General features: G+C 22.8%; 3 protein-coding genes across 4 annotated transcripts; 1 reads left to right on the top strand and 2 right to left on the bottom strand.

Annotated features, from left to right (window-relative positions):
• Window positions 1–859: 859 nt before the first annotated feature.
• LOC129619241 (vesicular inhibitory amino acid transporter) lies at window positions 860–11,314 on the bottom strand. 2 transcript variants are annotated; one of them, XM_055534388.1, is made up of 4 exons: window positions 9,954–11,314; window positions 9,687–9,834; window positions 9,141–9,226; window positions 860–9,065 (listed from the first exon to the last, which is right to left on the bottom strand). In XM_055534388.1, the coding sequence occupies exons 1-4, from the start codon at window positions 10,219–10,221 to the stop codon at window positions 7,855–7,857; spliced, it is 1,713 nt and encodes a 570-aa protein (XP_055390363.1). In that variant the 5' UTR covers window positions 10,222–11,314; the 3' UTR covers window positions 860–7,854. The 2 variants fall into 2 exon arrangements, with proteins under 2 accessions (XP_055390363.1, XP_055390365.1); XM_055534390.1 differs by having other exon boundaries at window positions 9,960–11,314.
• Window positions 11,315–13,679: 2,365 nt separating this feature from the next.
• On the bottom strand, window positions 13,680–16,172 carry LOC129619274 (BSD domain-containing protein 1-A-like). The gene is made up of 6 exons (XM_055534446.1): window positions 15,970–16,172; window positions 15,634–15,778; window positions 15,402–15,506; window positions 14,880–15,256; window positions 14,454–14,820; window positions 13,680–14,364 (listed from the first exon to the last, which is right to left on the bottom strand). The coding sequence occupies exons 1-6, from the start codon at window positions 15,978–15,980 to the stop codon at window positions 14,032–14,034; spliced, it is 1,338 nt and encodes a 445-aa protein (XP_055390421.1). The 5' UTR covers window positions 15,981–16,172; the 3' UTR covers window positions 13,680–14,031.
• A 1,043-nt stretch (window positions 16,173–17,215) lies between these two features.
• Window positions 17,216–20,347, top strand: LOC129619246 (rab-like protein 6). Its single transcript, XM_055534400.1, has 5 exons — window positions 17,216–17,633; window positions 17,729–18,053; window positions 18,124–18,267; window positions 18,340–18,517; window positions 18,577–20,347. The coding sequence occupies exons 1-5, from the start codon at window positions 17,507–17,509 to the stop codon at window positions 19,795–19,797; spliced, it is 1,995 nt and encodes a 664-aa protein (XP_055390375.1). The 5' UTR covers window positions 17,216–17,506; the 3' UTR covers window positions 19,798–20,347.
• Window positions 20,348–22,296: the final 1,949 nt, after the last annotated feature.

The following is a 22,296-nucleotide window of genomic DNA, read 5'->3' as shown; positions in this document are numbered from 1 at the left end:
TTGATCTATGGAGATTAATCTGAACACATCGAATAGTCGATGTACACTTACGAGTAAGGATTTTCGTAGCAGCGTATGTGTGAAGTTCGACCTCTAATACGACAGTTAAAGGCGGCTTTGTGATGCTACTGCAGGAGATATAAACTAACCCAATGATCAATCCCGAGGATAGCACCAATGGTATGAAAAATGAGAAAATTGAAGAATTGGGTAGATTGGAGGCGGTGTATGATATCATAGAGGTGAACTGTGCAGTTTTTGCTTAATTCCCAAACCAGAACCATTAAGTACATCTTACAATTTAGATATCATTGCTATTGTGTGCAGCAATATTCAGGTTTCCTGTACCAGATACACTTATAACTTCAGTTGGTCGATAAATTTCTCCTGATATCCCCATTTTAGCTGCTTGCGTTTAATTGATCAACTTTTATGCTAATATACGTTGCCATATTTTATCAGTGATAAGTTTATTTAAAATATTACCAAAAGCTTTTATTTATAGAAAATTAAATCATTATTTCAGATAACTATTCTTTGTTAATGAAATAGAATCAGCTATAAAATATTTTGTTAACATCTAGTCTTCTCTCTGCCCCTTTTTTAAAGTTCTCGTCTCTCACCATTAACAAAATTTAAATTTTCGGCATCTTTAGTAGGAAAATGAGATTCTTTGCAAACCATTATATTGGCCCCATATTTAAATCTTTTCTTTATAAATAAAATCTAATCGCCGAATTATTTTAGAACTATAATTTTTATTTCAGTAATAATAGCACAAATTTTTCTTTTTTTTTTTCATTTTACATTTAAAACAATTTTTTTTTATAATAATTTTTTTTCTGGATTTTTATGTTTTTTATTTTTTTTTTGTGATTTTGGGATAAATTTAGGATTTTTTTTAATTTTATTTATTTATTTTGATTTTAATACATTGACATTTATCTAAATTTTACATGTACATGTGTGTATATTATATATATGTTTAATTAAATATATGTATGTATAATTTTTGATATAATTAAATATAATTTGTTTTTTTTATTTATTAATATTTTAAATATAATAATAATTTAAGAATATATATTTTTTTTTCCTTTTTAGTTTTAGTTTGTTTTTTTTTGTTGACCTTTTTTTATCATATATTTAAAATTCCGATATTTTTATTTAATAAATTTTTAATTTAATATTTAAACATATATGTGGATGGGGAACTAATATCAATATAAGAGATTAAAATTAAATTAAAAAGTAACCATTTTAATTTATAATATGTTGATGAAAATTTGAACGGAAATATTTTAACACATACATATGGCGCTAGTGTCGTTAAAATAAATAAAATTATTGAATTATAATTGAAACCTTTTAATTTATACATAACAGATTATGTATATAAATGCTATTAAATATATAAAATATACAAAATACTTATAAAAATATTGTTAAAAAGGAGATTATATGCATAGGACGTCTAGCAAAATGCAAATCTAACGTCAACCTGACTTATTCAACAATTAAAACTGTACTGTTGTAAATAAGTCAAGTTGACGTTAAATCTGCATTTTGGTAAACGTCCATATATTAATGAAATCAATAATTTAACGGATTTATAATCGCTTTGACAACTGTACACGACTTTTAATGTACACGTTAAAAAATTTATTAAAATTGAAGACACAACCCACTCGATTTGCCGACGGGTACAGCGCCGCTATATAACGGTATTTAAACAGATAATTTACGCATAATTTTTTACGTAACAATAAAATAATTAAAAATATTCAACAAAATTTTCATTTTATTTTCGATACCATTTCTCCACATAACCAATTATAATTTTTTTTTTTTATTTTTAATTTTTTATATTATATTTTATATTTGTGTGTGTATATAATTGGAAGACTTTCGTTTTATTCTTTTAGTAAATTTTGTGTTTTTCTTTTTTTTTAATATTAATAGTTGATATGAACTTTACAATATGTAACGAATTTTTTTTTTAATTTTTTAATTTTAATTATTTATAATTTTAATATCTATTGTTTTTTTATATGTATATGTATATATATTTCATACTCTGATATAGCTTTTTTTTGTTTTTTTTTTTTAATTTGTTGGATTTGCTCTCTCTTTTATTATTGAAACAAATAACTAATATATTGTAATTAAAGTTTTTTTATATGTTTTTTTATATGTTTTTATTTTTATTAATTTATTTAATTTAAATTCAGGTAACTGTAAAAAAGCAGTATTTGTATTACGTATACGACAAATAAATAAATAAATAAACATGTATAAATAAATAAACATGTACAAGGTATAAATAATTTGGCAATCATGTTTTTTAACACAAGCATCCCCCAAATAGCACGTTGAACTGGAATTAATAGCAAAAAAAATCAAGAACAGTATGGTTACAAATTCTGTGACTCAAATAATTTTTGAAATTTTAGAACTCCGAATGTACCAAATTGTATGTATACGATTCCTAGTGTTGTACATCTACTGATGAGCCCGACCATAGTTGAAAGGATGAAATAATCTCAATTTGTTGAAATAAGACCGCTTCTTATTAAAAATTGTTTTAAAAATTTCCATATATTGTTGGTAATAATTAGTTATATTAAAATAATAAGAAAAGAAATCACAGCAAAACAAAGGAAATAATAATTAATATGTTACAATTACATTTCTTTGTTATATAATAAAATATTATATAATATAATCCTATGTTTTGTTATTTATATTTAATTCTAATTTATATTTAATATTGTAGTATGTATTTATAATCGTATATTACAGTATTTTCAGAAAAAAAAATTTTAATTTTTTTGAAAATTTTTTTTTTGTTTTTTTTTGGCATTATTGGAGAATATTCTATTCTATATATTATAGATATATATGAATTTACACATTTACATATGAAAATTATTTAAAATTTATTGAAATTAATTTTTTTTTTAGTTTTCAAAATTTAAATATACATATAAACAATTTTTGGAAGACCATGGATATTATATTAAATTTATAATAATATTGTATTTTTTTTTCAATTAATTCTAATATAAAATTCATTTTTTTATTCTTATTAACGGAAAATATAATTGGAATTGAATTCAACTTAAAAATAAAATTATTAATTAAAGAACACAGAAATAAATTTATAACATAATTTCCAATAGATTTAATGACCAAAATAGTTGTTCTTTTTCAATGTGGAAAATACAATATTTTTGCATTTATTGTCTTTAATTTAAATAAAAGCATATGATTAATCTTACTATTTATGTACTTATAAAAAGGAACAATTACTTGTAAATTTTAAAATAATTATGCTAATAAGACAATTATATGTATGGTTATTATAAATCGCACAAAAGCGTACAACTAACTTTCCAAAGTTATGAAATGAATTTTTATAATAATTTAATTATTATTGATATTTAAATATTGGATATTAATAAAATTGAAAAATAATCTAAATTCCTGAACTCTATCGTATGACAGTCTAAATTTACGTCAATAATTAATAAGTAAACTATAAAATTATATAAGTATGTACATATGTATATGATTTTAGTTGAGTATGGAAAGATTTTTCAATTTAACTTTCATGATTTTTAAATTAGAAATTATAAGTACCGGTTAATATTTTAGATATATGTTTAAATTGTATGGAAAATTAATTTTAAATTTTAAACTTGTAATAATATAAAATCAACTTGTAAAAATCATAATAATATAATATTTTAAAATAATTTGTTATATGAAAAATTTTCTTACACATTAATTATACTTAATATGCAATATATTCACAAATATAAAATTTTTATTATTTTATTAGTATATTTTTATTACATAAAATATTAAATATTAATTATATAATTATATAATGATAATTAAATGTTGATGACTATCTAATTAATTAACGTGTTGTTCCTTTGTATAATATATACTTATATATATACATATGACATTATATAATTTCAATTTTTGTGTTCTATGTTTAAAATTACTTAAGAATATATTTTACTACGATAATTATTAATTTTTTGCTGATAAATTGTTATTTTCTTGTATTCCGCGTATGTAAAATTTATTATTTTTGCTTTTTTTTCCTCACATGTTTTATTGTCATCTGTAAAATTTATTTATTTTTTTTTTCTATTTTTTATCATATTACACGCATCACTAACCATCATTTCAGAAAAACGAGAATGTTTCATATTATTTTATATGACATGAACCAAATAAATTTATTGGTTGGTTTGTGTCAATACTAAAACTTTTCAAATTCTTATGATATTAAAAAGTCACTCTACATTTTGAGATAAAAGCCAACAGTTCGTCTAATATGATAGGAAAATGGTTTTTTGTTTTTTAATTAATCTTAACATAAATAATGTTTACATAATTAATTTAATTAATTTAATTTATATAATTATATGTATATATATTAAAATTTAATTTAATTAACTAAGAAATTTTAAACGATTATATAACTTATGATCTATAATACAATTTTAGTGTCATATCTTTGTCAAATAGTTTTTCTTTTTCTTATGCAATATTCTTTTAATAATTCTTTAATAAATAATTATATTTGTATATATATAATGTTTTTTCAATAATAATTGATCATTTATGGAAGACTTATGTTTTTTTACTGGATTTATTTTTTTTATATATATACATATATAACTTTTAATTATTTATAATTAATTTTTTGTAATTTGTACTTAACTTAAACAATTTTTTTTTTTTCAAATAAATCAATTATACTTAAAAGTTCGTTTAAAATTATTTCATTTTTTTCTTCTTCATTTGTTCAGTTGTAATATTTTCGAATTTTTAAAATATTTTCTTTAAAAAAAAAATAATAATGTATATGTAACGTACTTGAAAAAAAAAAAAAATAGGCGAATTGATATTTAAATGGCAGCTAAAGAATTTATATGTAATTCATATATATGTGCTTTTACAATAATAGATGGCAGTTAATACAATATTTTTTATTTTAAAAGCCAATCACTATTTTCGGTAAAAACGTCAATTGTAAATTTTTTTAAAACGAAATATGTACATATAAATTCTAGGATTCAAAAAAATAATACTTTTAGATCACAAATTTATTATTTAAATTATATTAATTATTTTAAATTATATTTTATTTTATTCGACGCATATGGCATACAAAATAATCTTTAAACTTGTTTTCAGAAAATAAATATTGCCATCTCTATTCCTTTTAAATATCATTTTTCAAAAATATTATCATAAAGTAAAATTATAAAAGGGTGTTTACACTTTTGATTTCTTACATCATCGTTATTTCTATTTAACTGTTCTCACTGCGCTCACAATTTAGAGAACTGAATATAGAAAATAGCAATGTCGTCAAGAATTCAAAGGCATTATAAACACCACATATCATTGCAGTTAAAAAAAAACTTACTGAACTACTTAGAAAAATATATACAATATCATACAAATGCAATTTTTCAAAATGAAAATAATCTTAAACAATATAAAAAATTACAAATTAGCTATTTCTATTTTCTTAATTTTATATGAACATAATTTTAAAAGTTTGTATAAATATTGGAAGACATTAAATTCAATTTTATTATTTTATGAAAGACATTTGATTTTTGGAAGACTTTTTAGTTTTGTTTCATTATACTAAATTATTCTTTGACATTTTGTATAATATTTTTAAAGTAACTATATTTATTTTTTTTTATTGTACAATATTGTATAAATACATATTTAATATGCAATTTTTTGGAAGACATCTTTTATATTACATATAGTTATATAGTTTACAAATTTATTATTATACAGATTTAAAAATAAATATTTGTTATACATATATGTATATAAATATAATAAATATAAGAATAAATCGATTATCATTTCAATTTTCTTTCAATTTTTGTAGCTTATTCAAAATTTTCATATATGTAAATATTGACGAATAAAGCAAATAACAAGCATTAAATTTTATTATATATAGTTGTATGTGTGTTGTATGGGGTGATTTTAAAATATCCCAATTATATAGTTTTTTTTAAATTTCACTATTTTTTTTGGTGGGTCGCATTGCATAAACTTTTTTCACATCTATATATAAATTTAAATATAAAATTAATTAATTTAATTTGAAAAATTTAAAATTTTTTTTTTATATTCTTTTCCAATTAGAATTTTGATATATAATTTTTATTATAGAATACGTATTAGAAAAACAAACAAAAAAAACTGAGCATTTCCACTATGAAATAGTGAAGAGATTTTTATACTAAAATTAATTGATTTTTTTTGCACAATTTGCACGCAGAACAAAATTTTAATTTGGATTGTCTTTAAAAATATGATTGGTTTTTAGAAGTTTTAATGCACTATGAAATAAAATCAAATTTAGAGCCAATTATTGGAACCATAAAATTTATTTTAAATAATGAAAATGAATTGTTGAAAATATGAAAAGCATATGAAAATAAATAAAATTTGCATTTCAAAACATTAAAAAAACTAAATTTTTTTTCGTTTTGAAATTTAACATTTTTTTGAATATTTTTGGTTTAATTTTATGAAATGGAATTTTTTCAAAGACAAAACTTGTTCTACAATAAAAATTATTAAATTTATGATCTCAATGTTATAAAATCATTTTGGGAGATTTGTAAAAATTTTTTTATTTAAATCCATACAAATCTCGCAATTGTAACATTTATATTTTTTTTTTTGTTTAAACAACATTTACATAATATTTACATAAAATACCTACATTTGTATATGAATATATGAAAAAGTAACCAACAACATTACTAACTTTGTGCGAAATTCTTGTTTAAAATAAATCTAAATTCACAACAATATACATGTATATTAATTTGGATATCGAATTTCAGAAAATTAAAAGAAGTCTGCAGTGCAACGGAAATCGAAAAGATAGAATCGGTAATATGGAAATCGATTATTATTATATAAATGTGTCACCAATTGAAATTTTTGTGAGCAATTTTACAACACTTACCACAAAGAAATACAATCTTTATTCTGACAGAAAAATAATTTAAAACAGAGCCAATAAAAGAGAAATAACAGTGGAGCTTATTCTGAGTATCGAATCACTTAGTGATAATGATATTTATCGTAAAAGATTCAAAAACTTTATTAAAAACATGGGTAATTTATGTTTACAATAAAAATATGAAATTTTTTGCGATAATTGTTACTTTCACTTAGTGATTCGATACTCAGAATAAGCCCTAACACATTTGCAATAAAATTAATTTTCGATTATTATTGCAATAAAATTACAAAAATTATCCCTAACCTTCGATTCCCTATAAGAACTATTATGGCCATTAAAAATTAATTAAAATGTTGAAAAAAATAATTCTACTAAAGCATTCTATTTTCAAATAAAAGTAAATGAATTAAAATTTTACAAAATATTAGAAAATTTCTAAATTATTGCAAAAAAAAAATTGTAAATTTTTCTTAAAACTTTTCAAAAATATGGAAAAAATTTGAATACAATTTTCATTTACAATATCAATAATTGCTTTTCATTTAATTACCTCAATTTTTAATGCATATTTAATAATTTAATGTTCTTTTATACTTAACTTTTTATTTTTAATTTATTAAATTTTTTATCGTATAATTTCAATTGAATATTCCCAATAAAGTAAACAATCATCTACATTTATATATAAAAATTAAAATTCGCAATTAAATATTTTTTTTTCTTATTTTATATGTTTTAATAAACCAAACTCAAAAACATTCAAGGAATATTGAAGAAAAATATATGAAAGATATAAATTCCAATAAATTTTTATTTTAAAATGGTAATCCAATTTCAAATGCTTTAATTAATGCATTTCCTGAATCATATATACCTATAATACCAAATAAGAAACCCAAAAATATTATAAAATAATCATACGCGATCTGTTTTTGATCTAAAAGATGTCCTTTAATTTTTAAATGAAAATAGCATGGCCATATAAAACTTAACATTGTACCAGTAAAACTACCGATAAAACCCATTAATATTGAAAAATGTGGTATAAATATTGCCATCATTATTGTACCAAGTATAACACCAACACGAAATGACAAACCCCATACTTTTAATTCACCATCTAAATGCCAAATTGTTGGAAATTTTGTTTTAGGTGGACCACGAAATAATGAACGTTCTAATATTTCACATGCAGCATAATATGGTAATGGATAACTTAATATTGCTTTAATAACAAGAAAAAAATTTACCAATGCTTTAAAACCTTGTGAATGTAAATTATTTGTAATAACTTGTTGAGTATCATTTTGAAATGTTAAAAAACATATATAACCGAATAATGCTTTAAATATTGCAGCAGCAATATGTGACCAATCTAACATCCAATTAAATTTTGAACGATCAATCATATTACCTTCTAATGTTGGTAAAAATATTTGTGATGTATATGAGAATACTATAACACCCAATGATATTGGAAAATTTTCCATATCTAATGACCATCTTACTTTTGACCAACCCCAATCACCGATTTCTAATAGACAATAACCTAAGATGATTGCATTTATAACTAAATGTGACATTGTACACCAAAATGATAATATTGAGACCATTTTTAATGATCTTAAAAATCCTAATGGTAATAAAAATATACCAGTTAACATCATCCATGATCTGGTATCTAATGCACCTTCTGGATACGTACCAGCTAATAAATCACCACATACAACAACATATAATATGCATGTCATTAATAATTCAATTATTTGTGCGAACATAACAACACGACCACCAATTCTTGGTCCAAAACATACTCTTGCTATTGCAACATAACTGTCACGAACACGTACCGGTTCACCAGTTGTTTGATCTGGTTCATATAAACATTGAACTAATATTTTACCAGTATAACAGCATATATGGGCTACACCAACCATTGCAATTATTGCCCAATAACCGCCACGTAATACAGCAAATGGTAATGATACAATAAACATACCTTGAATTGCGTTCGTAACATTCCATGCTAAAATTTTTGTAATCAAGAAATTAGTAAATTTTTTGAAATATAAAAAAAAAATTTAAAATAAATTTTAAGTACCAGCTTGTAGTTCATCAATTTTTACATCAGATCTTCCTTCACCTTCACATGCAAACGAACTTCCCTCCGAAGCAACACTTCCAGTTCTAAAATGAAAATTGAAAAAATTAAATTTGAAATTTTGAAATATTTTTTATGCCTATAAGAAAATAAAAAATCAATTGCCGAAAATTCTTAATAGCTTTCACTCTAATTTCAATTAAGAGTTATGCTTCCACATAAAAAATTTTAAAATAATAATTCTTAAACTGTTTGATTTTGTAAGTGAAATAAAATTGAAATTATTTCGAGTACTAGATAATCATGCACAAACACGTTTTTTTTATAGATATGTATGTCAATGTTAACCTGTCAAAATGTCAACCAACAATTATTTTATCATCCTGAAATCACAAACGAACAAAGTTGAAAAGCTTAATTAAAATTATCTATCGAATTTAGTGATTGCAATTTTCAATACTCGCTCAATATTTTCGATTTTCGAGAAAAGCACTTATAATATTGTAATAAAACAAAAAATAAATAAAATAATATGAAAGCATATACCTTGGGTAACCTCCTCCCTGTTGATAACCTTCATTATAATCAATAAATGATGTATTACCAACGCCACCATTTTCATTATAACTTCCTTCTTCTGTATATGCGCCAGGATTTCTAAACGGATTTAATTCATGTGTTTCTGTTGGAATTTCTACAAAAAAAAAAAAAAAACAAAAAAAACATATTTTTTTTATTTTTTTTTTTAATTTAAAAAATTTCAAAATGTGCTATAAACGGCGTATACAAAAATACAATTGTTTAAATTTTTACCATTACCATTACCACCACCAGCAGCACTACCTTCTTGATATGGTACATGTTGTTGTGATTCTGTACCTGATGATGGTCTTGGCGGTATAGGTGGTGGTGATGTACCATCTATATGCTCTGATGATGGATGTTCACTACCAGCTGGTTGTTCATATTCAGATTGTTTCGATTTATTTGGCATTTGTTGCCGTGCCGTTTGTAATGCTACATTTAAAACATTTTTCATTGGTGGTAATGGCATTGATTTTAAATTATTAAGGAAAGCCATAATTTATTTTTTTTTTAATTAAATCACTATTTAGACTATGTAATTTTCCTTGTAATTTTTTACTGTAAATATATACTTTCAAATAGAACGTTGTTCTATTGTCCCTCTATATAACTTTTGTGTATTTTAAAGGAGGTTACCAAAACGAACACAATGTTCTACACTTAAACACAAAAAACAAAAACAGAAAAATAAAAAAACATCGATTCTTTATTACTTTTGAACTTTTTTTTCTCAGTATATAACCTATATTTAATCTTCTTTATTTAGTTTTTAACTATTAAACAAGTTAGCCCAGTAGATTTAGCCCCAAAGTAAATTATTTTCCGTCCTTATATAAAATAAATTTTCGTATTCTTTATAAGGAAAGAATTGAAGATTTTTCTCTCATATATCCTTTGGATGCCTTAATGTGATATTGAAATTTTATGCTATCGATTTTTCTCATATATTTATACGAGTACAAGTATGCTTGTATGAATGTGTATATATGATATATTTATTTTTCGTAAATTTGAAATACTTGTATGTATAGTTGTATATATAATATAAAATCACAATATAATTTACAAATTTATCCTTCAAAGGTTTTGATTTTTGTTTTTTTTTTATTTTTTACTCATTTATTATACGCTTTTTGTTGTTGCATTCATGTATATAATATTATAACAGTTTTAACAGGACTATACAATATTGTTATATATACGTATATAAGAATCATTCGTATAAGTAGATAAATTTGTTCATTAAATTAAAACAAAAACGAGAAAAAAAAATAAAAAGAAACACCAAAAAAAAATTTTTGTGTAAAAAAAAAATTTTTTCTTAATCTATTTTTTGCTGTTTTTTTTTTTTTTTTGGAAGACTTTTTTTTAGTGATTTTTCAAAATTTTCGACAAATATAACAAAAATTTTTTAACAACCAACATTTTGTAAATTAATAAATTACGAAATTTAACCCAAATATTTTCACTGAAAAAAACTTAAAAAAAATATTTTTTCTATTTTTTTTTTATATTTTCTTTTTTTTGTTAAGAATTTTTTTTTATTGAATAAAATAAACCCAAAAAATAAATAAATGTTACAACGCTTATCGGACCAAAAATGAAGGAAGAACTGAAAGAGAATCCTTTGAGTTATGCAATTATAATCCTTAAGTAAGCATCCAGCAAAAAAAAATTATTTGAGAGCGTTTAGAAATTTTAAAAAGAAATCCATTTTTATTGATTCGCTGGACCATTTTTAAAAAAACATATTGTGAAATAAAATAAAATTGTGGAATATTTGTATTTTGGTTTGAAAACTAGATTAATTTTGCCAAGAGGAACAATAATAAACTTATTATTAAAGACACGAACCTAATTCAAAAAAAATCTACTCTCTTTAGAAAAATACTTGAAATTCACGACAGTAGTAACGTGAAATTTAGTACTCATATAATATTAAAGTTTTTCATTATGTCAGTAATAGATGTCGTTGAAAAGAAAAATTCAAAATCTTTTGAAATATTAATTTTTTGTGTAGATTTTTTTTTTAAATTAATTAATTCTTTTAAAAATTTACAAAAATACGATACTTGCCATTTATGTTATTGCTATCACCTCAGTTCTCAATTTCATAGGATTTTCTAATTAAATTGTTAAACTGAATCGTTAAATGTTGGTATTATCAATATTATAATATTACGATAAATTTTACGTTAAATTGATTAATTATAAATTATAATCCGCAGGTAATGTCCTTGTAATCCCCATAACACAATGGTTCTTTTAATATTATTTATTACATTTGAATATTTTCGAGGTTTATGATTTATGTACATTACGAAGGTAATTCATGATTTATTTCTCAATTATTAATTTCAGAATAGAATGCGAGTTCCTACTTTAGAATTAGCAATATAACAATCGTAAATTCCTCTGAATTTAAAAGCTACAAATTGTAAGATAATTTTTTCTAAAATTTGATATCGCTATTATAATTTTTGCAAATTATTATGAATCAGAATGATTTAAATAAAATTTTACTGTGTTATACAAATGTCTACCGCAACAATGACTTTTCTATTAATTTCTAAAGTTCTCCTTTAAAAAGTACTGGTAATAAGTGATTACACCAAACTAATGAGACAATAACGACAATACTATAATGGTAAAATATTTCAAAGATGGCAAAAAAAAAACATTACAAAATACTTTTAAGCATTATTTAAAGCACACTAAAATCAATATTCAAAAAATCCTATATGATCCTACATCTAGAACCTACATTTTTTATATGGTCTATATATGCATACATTAATTTCCTATAGCGCTTGCTAATAATGTAAAATTGAAAAAGAACATTTTTTAACTTTAAACGTCTAATTTTTTTATATTTATTATTTTTATATACCAAAGACAACAAATAAAATATAGATATACATTACAATAATAACTAAAATTTTGTTAGGAATTTAAACTAAAATATTATTATATTTATATTTGCTATTATTAAAAATATTATTTATTTATATTATTAAAAAAATTTGGGAATATTATATGTTAATAATGTTCTATTAATATATTCGTAAAATGACATACAATTTTTAATTGTAAAAGATTTTAAAAATAAAGAAAATAAAGGTGTGAAATTGTCATTACAAAAAAAATTAAAAAAAAAATATTAAATGATTTTAATTAAATTAAATTTTTCTTATAAATGAAAGAAATTTTATATTTTCTTATGAATGCATGAAAGATGGGGGATTTTCGATAATTCAGTTCCAACTTAGGTCTTAATATAAAGCACATTCGATAAATTTAAACTACAAAATATAGCAAGTTTGGCAATTTTAATTGTGCCTAAAAAGAATTTTTAAGTTATTTTATAATTATTACAAAAATATTATTAATTAGAAGAACATAACAGAAAAATGTTGAATATTGAGGAATTATTTAATTATCTTTCAAATCTGCAAACGTTAAATGTTCAGTTTCAGCAGATTTGTAAAGTTTGTGAAAACACTATTTTAAGATTTAAATTAGAACTTTTTTTCAATTATCAAAAATCTCCTAAATCCCCTAAAAATTTTATATTATGTATCTTCAATACAGAATGATTTCGAATATTAATAATATAATGTTTGTTATTTAAAAAATAAATGAAATTATAATAATAAAATTCTATAACTATTTTGTGAAATATATAATTATTTTGTTTTATATTATGCAATTTATGAAATATTTTTTAATAGATTTGCTGCAAATTTGAATTCTAATTCAAGGCATTTTTATTAATTAAATTCTATATTTAATAATTAATTTTATTAATTCACATTAAAATTGATCTACAATTATTAACATGCAAAATACATACATATATATTTTTTTTTTATATATTTGTTTATAAATCAAATTTATGTGTTGATTTTTTCTTCTACTTGAATTTTAATCATGAAGTTTTTGTTCTAATATTTCATATTAATTCAAATAAGCAGCTTATCTTAAATTTCTATATATAGAAAAAAAAATATAAAATATCAATAATAGAAGTTTTTTTATTTTTAATTTTTGTAAACTTATAATTTTTCCTTGTTTGTATTCATTTACTTATCTTATATAATTGTATATATAATCTTTTTTTTTTGTTTTTAAATTTTTTTTCTCGATTTTATCACTTATCATTTAAATATAATATATGAATTGTATTAAAAAATAATAAAATTTCATTTTATTTATTTATATTTAAAATTGTTTTTTGTTTGTAAATTTTATGTAAATTAAAAAAAAAAATTGTTTTTTTTTTATACTGTTTTTTTGAAAAACATATTTAATTTAAATCGAAATCCTTTTCCCAACTTTCATCGGACGCCGATGAATTTTCTTCTTTATCTTTTTGAGCTTTCGCCTGAGCAATTGTTGTTGAAGTTTTTTTTGAACCAACTGTTTGCTGCTGTCCAACTGTTTTTCCTTTTTGTTGATTTATTGAATGTTGGGTTGTTTTTTTGGTATCATCTTTTGGCGTATTTTTATTAGTGTTGTTATTTTGTGTGGCAGTTTTCAAATTTTTTGAATTTTTTGTATTAGCTGCTGCAGCTTTTATTTGTTGTGAATTCTGTTTCATATCTAATTTTTTAGATTTGTTTGGACTGCTTTTATTTGACTAAATACAATCCAAAAAACAAAAATACAAAATATTGAGAAATGTTAATTTAATTAACATTTTTTTTTATTAACTTAAAATTTTTGTACCTTTTCCTTGTTATCACCAGTTTGTTTAACTTTTTCACGTTCTTGTATTTCTTGTTCATATTCTTCTAAAAGTCTTATCTGTTCTTCTTCAGATAATTCAACATTACAAGATATATCGTTGTTTAATAATTCATTCTCCAATTCTTCAACATCTACATCAACTTCGATTTCTTTTTCAACAAATACTTCTTCTGCAATCGATATTTCGTCCTGTTTATGTTGTTGACTTAATTTAGGCTGTTCTGTTTGAATAATATTCTTTTTTGGTGAAACTGATTTATCTGATGATATTTCAATATTTGCACGTCTTTCAGCTAATTCAGCATTAGCTAAAGCATCTTCAAGTAAGGCTCTCTTAAAAAGATATCTGTGGATAAAATGTTATGTATTAGTTATATCTTTAATAAAAATATAAAAATATAAAACCTTTGCCAAAAATCCATATGCGAAACTTTATCAGGCACTAAACTTATATATTTATCATTTAATATTTCACTTCCAGTTAAATGTTTTGCTAAACGATCTTGAGTAAATTGATCTTGTTCAATAACTTCCATCCATCTTCTATATTGTTGTTTTAATTCTGGTTCTGGTGCCTCAGTATATGTTTTATCATTATTCTGTAATTCAGCTAAATGTTTTGGAAAACCGCTTAATGTTATTAAACCATCATGTGTTATTAAAATTGTTTCAGTTTCATCATATTCGAGAAGAGATGGTATTAATGCATCTGTTACTTGACCAAAAAATGAACTAAGACTCTTTTTTACAGTACCCAATGAAACGTCAGTATTTTCGTCAAACTGCAATAGTAAGCAATTTTTTTTTTTTTAATATACGAACACAAAAAAATAACATAATATGAATTGTATAAAAAGAAAAAAATACTTATTTAGCAAAAAAATTCTACCGAAATACTGAATCAGGTGTATTAATAATTAAACCTACTTTTAAAGTATTTTCAATAGCGGCTCCTACAGTTGAAGCCTGTGTTGAAATTACATGGGAAAGTTCATCCAAATCGTTTTTAACAGCTTCAAATACTGTAGATGTCTAGAAAAAAAATTTTGTTAGCCATTATTTAGAAACTATTAATAAATTATGGAACATACTTATTACTTTCTATCCTTCGAATAGAAAATAACCAAGCTTAAATGGAAACAAAAAAAAAATTACTAACCTTTTCTTTTGCCGAATTTATCCAAGAACCCCACCATGAGCCTCCACCAGAGCTGTTGCTGACAACACTTCCTTTTCTACTTGAATTGTCGTCATCTTCAGCCTTAGTTATTGCGTTAATATCATCAGTTTCTTTTGTTTTATTACTAAAATTAGATTTTTTTTAAGAAATTAAAAATTACATTTAAAAAAAAAAAAAATTTATATTCGGACACATCACTAATTTTTTTCTCTTCTTTGTCCATATTCATAATGTCATATGAGACATTTTAAAATTTTTTTACTTTTTTCTTTCAAATAAAATTCAATTTTGTAAACAAAACCATAAAAATTTTACCTTTCTTCCATCTTAAAAGCTCAAGGTATATTTATTTAACATTTATTGCACTTTGATAACTTTAAAAAATGTTTATTATATTTTTAGTAATGGCAATAAAAAAAAGTAAAACACTTGTATTTATTTTTTTTTCACTTCAGGTATTTCAACATTCGCATTAAGTTTTCTTCTAAAAAATGTCAGAACGAGAAAAAAGCACAAATATGAAAACAAACCATTCGATCTCCAAAAAAAAAGAAAAGGGAACAGAAAACTTTTCTCTCTCGCTCAGCTGTGTCGTCATGTCAAGTTTAAAATAAAGTTAAGGGTTGTGTTGTTTTCAACAAAACAACAACATAAAACTTTATTAGCACAGCTTACATAAACTTACTTCTGGTTAATGCCTGAATAGCCCGCAACTGTATGAGTGCAAGCAATTACACTATCAGACAGTTTATTTATTACAAACCGTAAATTAATAATTTCAAATAGTTTAATTGCTTAAATGTCCAGCATATTAATTTGCATTCAAACTGTTACAATTTTCTACATTAAGTAACAATTTTGGATAACGTATTAGAATAATAAAAATATTATTGAAATTCTTTGTTTCGTTACTTTAAGTGCGTTGTTAAACATTAAATTTGTTATTCAGTAATTTTTGATTGTTGATTGCTTATGTTTGTGTTTCTAAAGAATTATGCTGCATGAAAAGACTCCAGTCAAAAGAAAGATTGGAGTATTTATATAGCCAAAATTATTAAATTTATATAAATAAAAGTGAGCATTATGTTTATCATCAAAATAACAATGAATATTTGGGGGTGATCCAAAATATGTAACTGTGCTTCATCATATTTTATATCAATGCTACACTGTTCAACATGTTGATCAACTTGTTTGAATCGCAAAAATCAAAAAATTTTCAACGCGCCGTAAAATCGACTGATCAAAAACGATCGGTGCTCTAAATAGATAAACAAGAAAATCCAGTATTGCATATACTTATATATATATACATATATATATATATGTATTTAATGTATTTAAAAACCATATTCATTTTATCAATATCTTGGACAAAAATACATGTATGACATACAATTAAAAATGTTATGACAGCATGTTGATCACACAATTAAAATTTGTTTTTTAGTTCTTCTGAAGTTCGACACTGTTTCTTTAAAAAAAGCTTAGCCTTTTTTTGTTTTTACTGTGGAATTTGACAAATTGAATATTGACATGGCAAAAAATTGATAAACCTAGATGAAGAGTGTCAAAATTTCAGTGGAGCGAGTAATAAAAAATTAGAGAAAGTAATGTTAATCTAGCAGAATTTTTTTTTTTTCATTTGAAATTTCATTTCAAAAAGAAAAAAAATTATTTTTAATAAGAAAAAAATAATTTAAGTTTGTGGAATATTTCATCCTTTAAATCTTATCTTTAGTATGTTTTGAATTTTGACTTCATTTTAATTTGTTTGAAAATTAATATTGCGAACCTTCAAGAAAAGAAAAAAAAATAATTAAGATTAGAAAATAGTATTTTGAGGGCAACAATGTTTCAAGCATTGAAAAAATTAACTTCATCAAAACAAGATGTTGTTTCACCAACAAATTTGGAATCAGCGACACCAATGTCTGGATCTTTGCAAAAAAAATTTTCCAGGGGTGTTAATTATAATAGTAAGTTAAATTATTTGAACATAACAATATTTATACATAACATACGAATAATCATATTAAAACACACTGCTTACATTTTCTCCATTCATTTTCAGTGAAAGTAATTTTAAAAGGTGATCGAAACGTTGGCAAATCATGTCTATTCAAACGTTTACAAGGTGGACAATTTATTGAAACTTACACACCTACGGAGGAAATACAAGTTGCTTCAATTCAATGGTCATTTAAAGCTACAGAAGATATTGTAAAAGTAGAGGTTTGGGACGTTGTAGACAAAGGTAAAGCCAGACCTAAACAAACTGGTTTAAAATTATCCACTGCTGCTCCGATTCCTGAAAATTTAGCATTAGATGCTGAATTTTTGGACGTATATAAAGGAACACACGGTGTAATTATTATGTTCGACATCACTAAAGCATGGTACCGTTTAAAAGCAAAATAAAAAGAGGCATAAATAAAATCATAATTTCAATTGTAAATTTTATTTTAGGACTTTTGATTATGTAATTCGAGAGTTACCTAAAGTACCTGCCGACATACCAGTTCTTGTTTTAGGTAATCATTGCGATATGTCTCATCATAGAGTTATTTCAGTTGGACAAGCTCAAGATTTTGTAGAGAGCAATTTAGAAGGGTATGTTTTAAATTATAAAATTTGGTATATAATAATATAAAAATCAACATATTAAAAATTACATCATTTTAGTCGCAGTTCTGAGATCATATACGCTGAAAGTTCAATGAGAAATGGTTTTGGATTAAGGCTTCTCCATAAATTTTTGGGACTTCCTTTTCTAAGATTACAAAAAGAAACATTTCTAGCATTAATTGAAAGAAATGCTCGAGATACAGAAATATGCAGGCTAGAAATTGTTGAATTTTTGGTATTAACATTTTATTGATTATAGATAGACTTTTATTATATTTAAAATTATCTTTTTAGAATTGTGACGATGCAAATTATAACAGTTTTCTTAATAAACTGTCAGATAAACGAAGACAAGTAGCTGATTCAAATTCTAGAGTCCCTCCGACATCAATTCCAATAAGTAATAGTTTAATAAATTCACCAGCTTCACCAAATACACCTGGTATTCAGACACCAGGTGCCAATGTAAATACTCCAAGTAATTTATTACGACCAACAAAAAGTATAATAGTAGGAGGTGGTCAACCAATAGTAATTCCGGGACAAATTAATATAACACAAACAATAAATGAAAGTAAATCCATGACACAAAACAATACAAATAATAAAATTCAAGAAAGCTCAACAACGAAAGCTACAGCATTGGTATCAAGCCTCCTAAAAAATGCTGATGCTCAACAACAACAAAAGAACAATTTTAATGGTAGCAATAATGTTAATATATCAGCTGAAGTTCGAAAATTGTCAATTGTTGATCAAAATCAAAAACTAAATAGTTTAGAAGAATTTTGTCCTGACGATGGCGGTAATTTAGATCGAAATTTCTTAGATGATATTCCTAATGTTAATTCACCAGACAATATGTTGGGTAATAATACTGTTAACATTAATTCTAATAACAATGCTGATACAGACAGCGATAATGACACTGTAAATCCATTAGTTGCAAGATTCTACGATGAACCGGAGGATACAGAATTTGAATCGAATGATATACAAAACTCAAAATCCTTAAATTTACCTCCTGAACAAAAATCAACAATTAATACAACTAAAATAAATCCTTTAGCAAAAGGAAAGAATAAAAGATTAGTAGCTGATGGCGGAGATTTTCTTAAGCTTGATAATTTGCGTAAAAATTCTTATTCAAGTGAAGAAATTCCCAGTATATCACCAGATGAATCTCATCCAAATATACAAAGTTATGAAGAAAATTTAGATAATTGGTTAACTGATACATCTATAAGAAGATCACCAGAAGGTGGAGAAGATACTGGTTCAGTTCCAAGTATAAGTCAAGATTTAAATTCATCATCGGAAAGTAAAATTAGTAATCAAGAAAAAAAATCAACAACTCATCATAAGAAAAAAAAAGAAAAGAAGGACAGAGATAAAGATAAAAGTGAAAAAAAAGAAAAGAAAAAGAAAAAACGATCAAAAACATCAGAACTAGAAGATTTTTTAAATGGAACTTCTGATACAAATAGAATTGAAGAGGCTTATGAAGCAATTTAATAATTCAAAATGACTTGAAGAAATTTGCCAACATTGTAAGTTTATCAAAAAAGAAAAATAATATTAATTTTTTTTTCTTGGCTTTTTAACTAATTGGAAATATTAAAGTACTTAAAATGCTTAAGTACGTGTATATTGTTTAAGTTTTGCGTGTTTTATGTAAAATGAAGAACACAGAATCAAAAACAAAACAAAGAAATTGTAATTTTTGTGATAATCTTTGTTGGTAATTTTAATTTAATGGCATTTTTTTTAATTGCTTTGTACTCTTTAATCATTCCCTATTTAATTATTTTATTATTAAGTATCTTATCTATAAAAGAATTTATTGAAAGAAGACTTAAAAATTTTTTTATATTTTTTGTAACCAATTTAATTTTTTTTCTGTTTTTTTTTTTTTTTTAAGGAAATCAAAATATTAGGTCTCAGTTATCCCAGCCTAAACTGAGATTTATATATTTTGATTTTCATTTTATCTCCAATTCTTTTCTAAGTTCTCTTATAGCAAAATTTATGTTTAATTTCCATTATTCTAAAATTTAGTTATTTAACCAATATAATTACTAAATTAAAACTATATTTTTAATATCAGCTATTTACTATTATGAGAAAAAATTTATTAATTTTAATCTTACAATTTATGATTATTATATTATTACTCTTATATTTGAAATAATAAAGAAAAAATATATATTTCAGTTAATAATTTTAAAACTAATGTTAAATGTGTGTGAATGTATAGAAATAATAAAAAAAAATAATAAAAATAAAGAAAAATTATATAAATATTATATAAAACAATAATCAAATATATACAAAGAAAAAAGAAAAATACTATAAATTTAAATATGAACGTAAAATAGAGATAATACAAATATGTTATGGTTTAAAACCGATTTTATGCATTATGAAAATTAAATTTTCTTAAAAAAAAAATTTAATTTTTAAAATTTTAATATTTAAATTAGCCAAAACAGATCAATTACATCAATAAATTAAAAAATAAAAAAAAATTATTGTAACTAAAAATTGGGCAAATTCTAATTCAGAAATAATCGAGATTTCTATCCAATATTCATTATTAATTCATTTACAGTAAATAATTTTATTTGAAGTGAATATTATTTAAATAGAATTTTTGATTCAAATGACCATTAGAGATTATGCTAAGCAAATAATTTTAATCTTTAAATATCATGTTTTTTTAAAATGTTTGATAATTTTCTAAGTTACTAAGTACAGTACAAATTTAACTTTTCTCCTCCAGTTGATAATTCAAAAATAGAGATTCAGCGGAAAAAGTGTCGCCTGATTCTTCAAGCACTACTTCAAAAATGAGGCTAGTCAAAGGGAATCTTTGTATAACTTCAGAATATTTTTAAATAATTAGAATGAAATTTTTGAAATTCAATTTGAATCTCTTCTATTTGAATTTTTTACAAATCAAAGTCGAGTTAGTCTGAAATTTGTCTAGTTTCATTTGAAAAAGATATAAATGTAGATACATACATAATTTTTTTCCTTTATAAATTTTAAATTATTTACATTTCAAAATTTTATCTTATAACATTCATACAGCAAATTATTATACAAGAATTGTAAATTACATACATACTATATTATATTATTGATAAAAACAAAACAATATTTTATTATTAGTGAATTTTAATAACTTTTAATAGACATGAATTTTTAAAACATACAAAGATGAGAAATTATTTATATAGAAACTTCTTTAAATCATTTAAGTAGAAAAATTTTCGAAAAAAAAAACAATGTGCTCCTACCGTTGTTATACAATAGTGATTTTTTTTTAAAGTTTTATATTATAAAATGGAATTTAATTTAAAACAAAATATTATGAAAATTAATTTTTACAAGCAAAACTATTTTACATATTGAATTTCAAGTATGTAAATTTTTTAAAAAAATATTTTAATTCCAGCTGTAAATCCTTTAATAACTTTTTTTGTTAAAATCTAAATAATGTATGCATATACATGTACATACGACTCAGCGTCGCATACAGTTCGTCCGGGTGCGGCACAACCAAAATGCACAAAAATGTACAATTTGCATTGGAAAAATGCCTCTCCGGCATTTTTCGCCGCACCCGGACGAACTGTATGCGATTCGACTTAACTATATATATATATATATTCATAAATTATATAAGACAAAAAATAATAAAAAGATGCATAAAATACAATATCAAATAATCATGAAATAGTTGTTGTGTATGTTGTAATATTTTTCCATATTTTGTTTGCAGTTTGATGGTTGCATTTTTAAACTGACGCTGCTTCCCCCTTTTTTAAATGAATCATTGAACCTTAAAAATAATAATGTTAATTAATCTTTTCAAACATAACGTTTATTTACTTTAATAATTAATTATTAACAGACTTAATATCGCAAACTTCAACCGGTTACAAAAAATAATTTTACTAGAGTTTTGTTTCGAATTTCAAAATCTTAAATCAGCTCATCTTAATCTAA

This window comes from Condylostylus longicornis, unplaced genomic scaffold (genome assembly GCF_029603195.1).
Source record: "Condylostylus longicornis isolate FDR11 unplaced genomic scaffold, ASM2960319v2 ptg000011l, whole genome shotgun sequence".
In the NCBI taxonomy this organism is placed as follows: domain Eukaryota; kingdom Metazoa; phylum Arthropoda; class Insecta; order Diptera; family Dolichopodidae; genus Condylostylus; species Condylostylus longicornis.
Note: the sequence above shows the minus strand (reverse complement) of the source record. Positions and strands in the feature narration are given on the sequence as shown.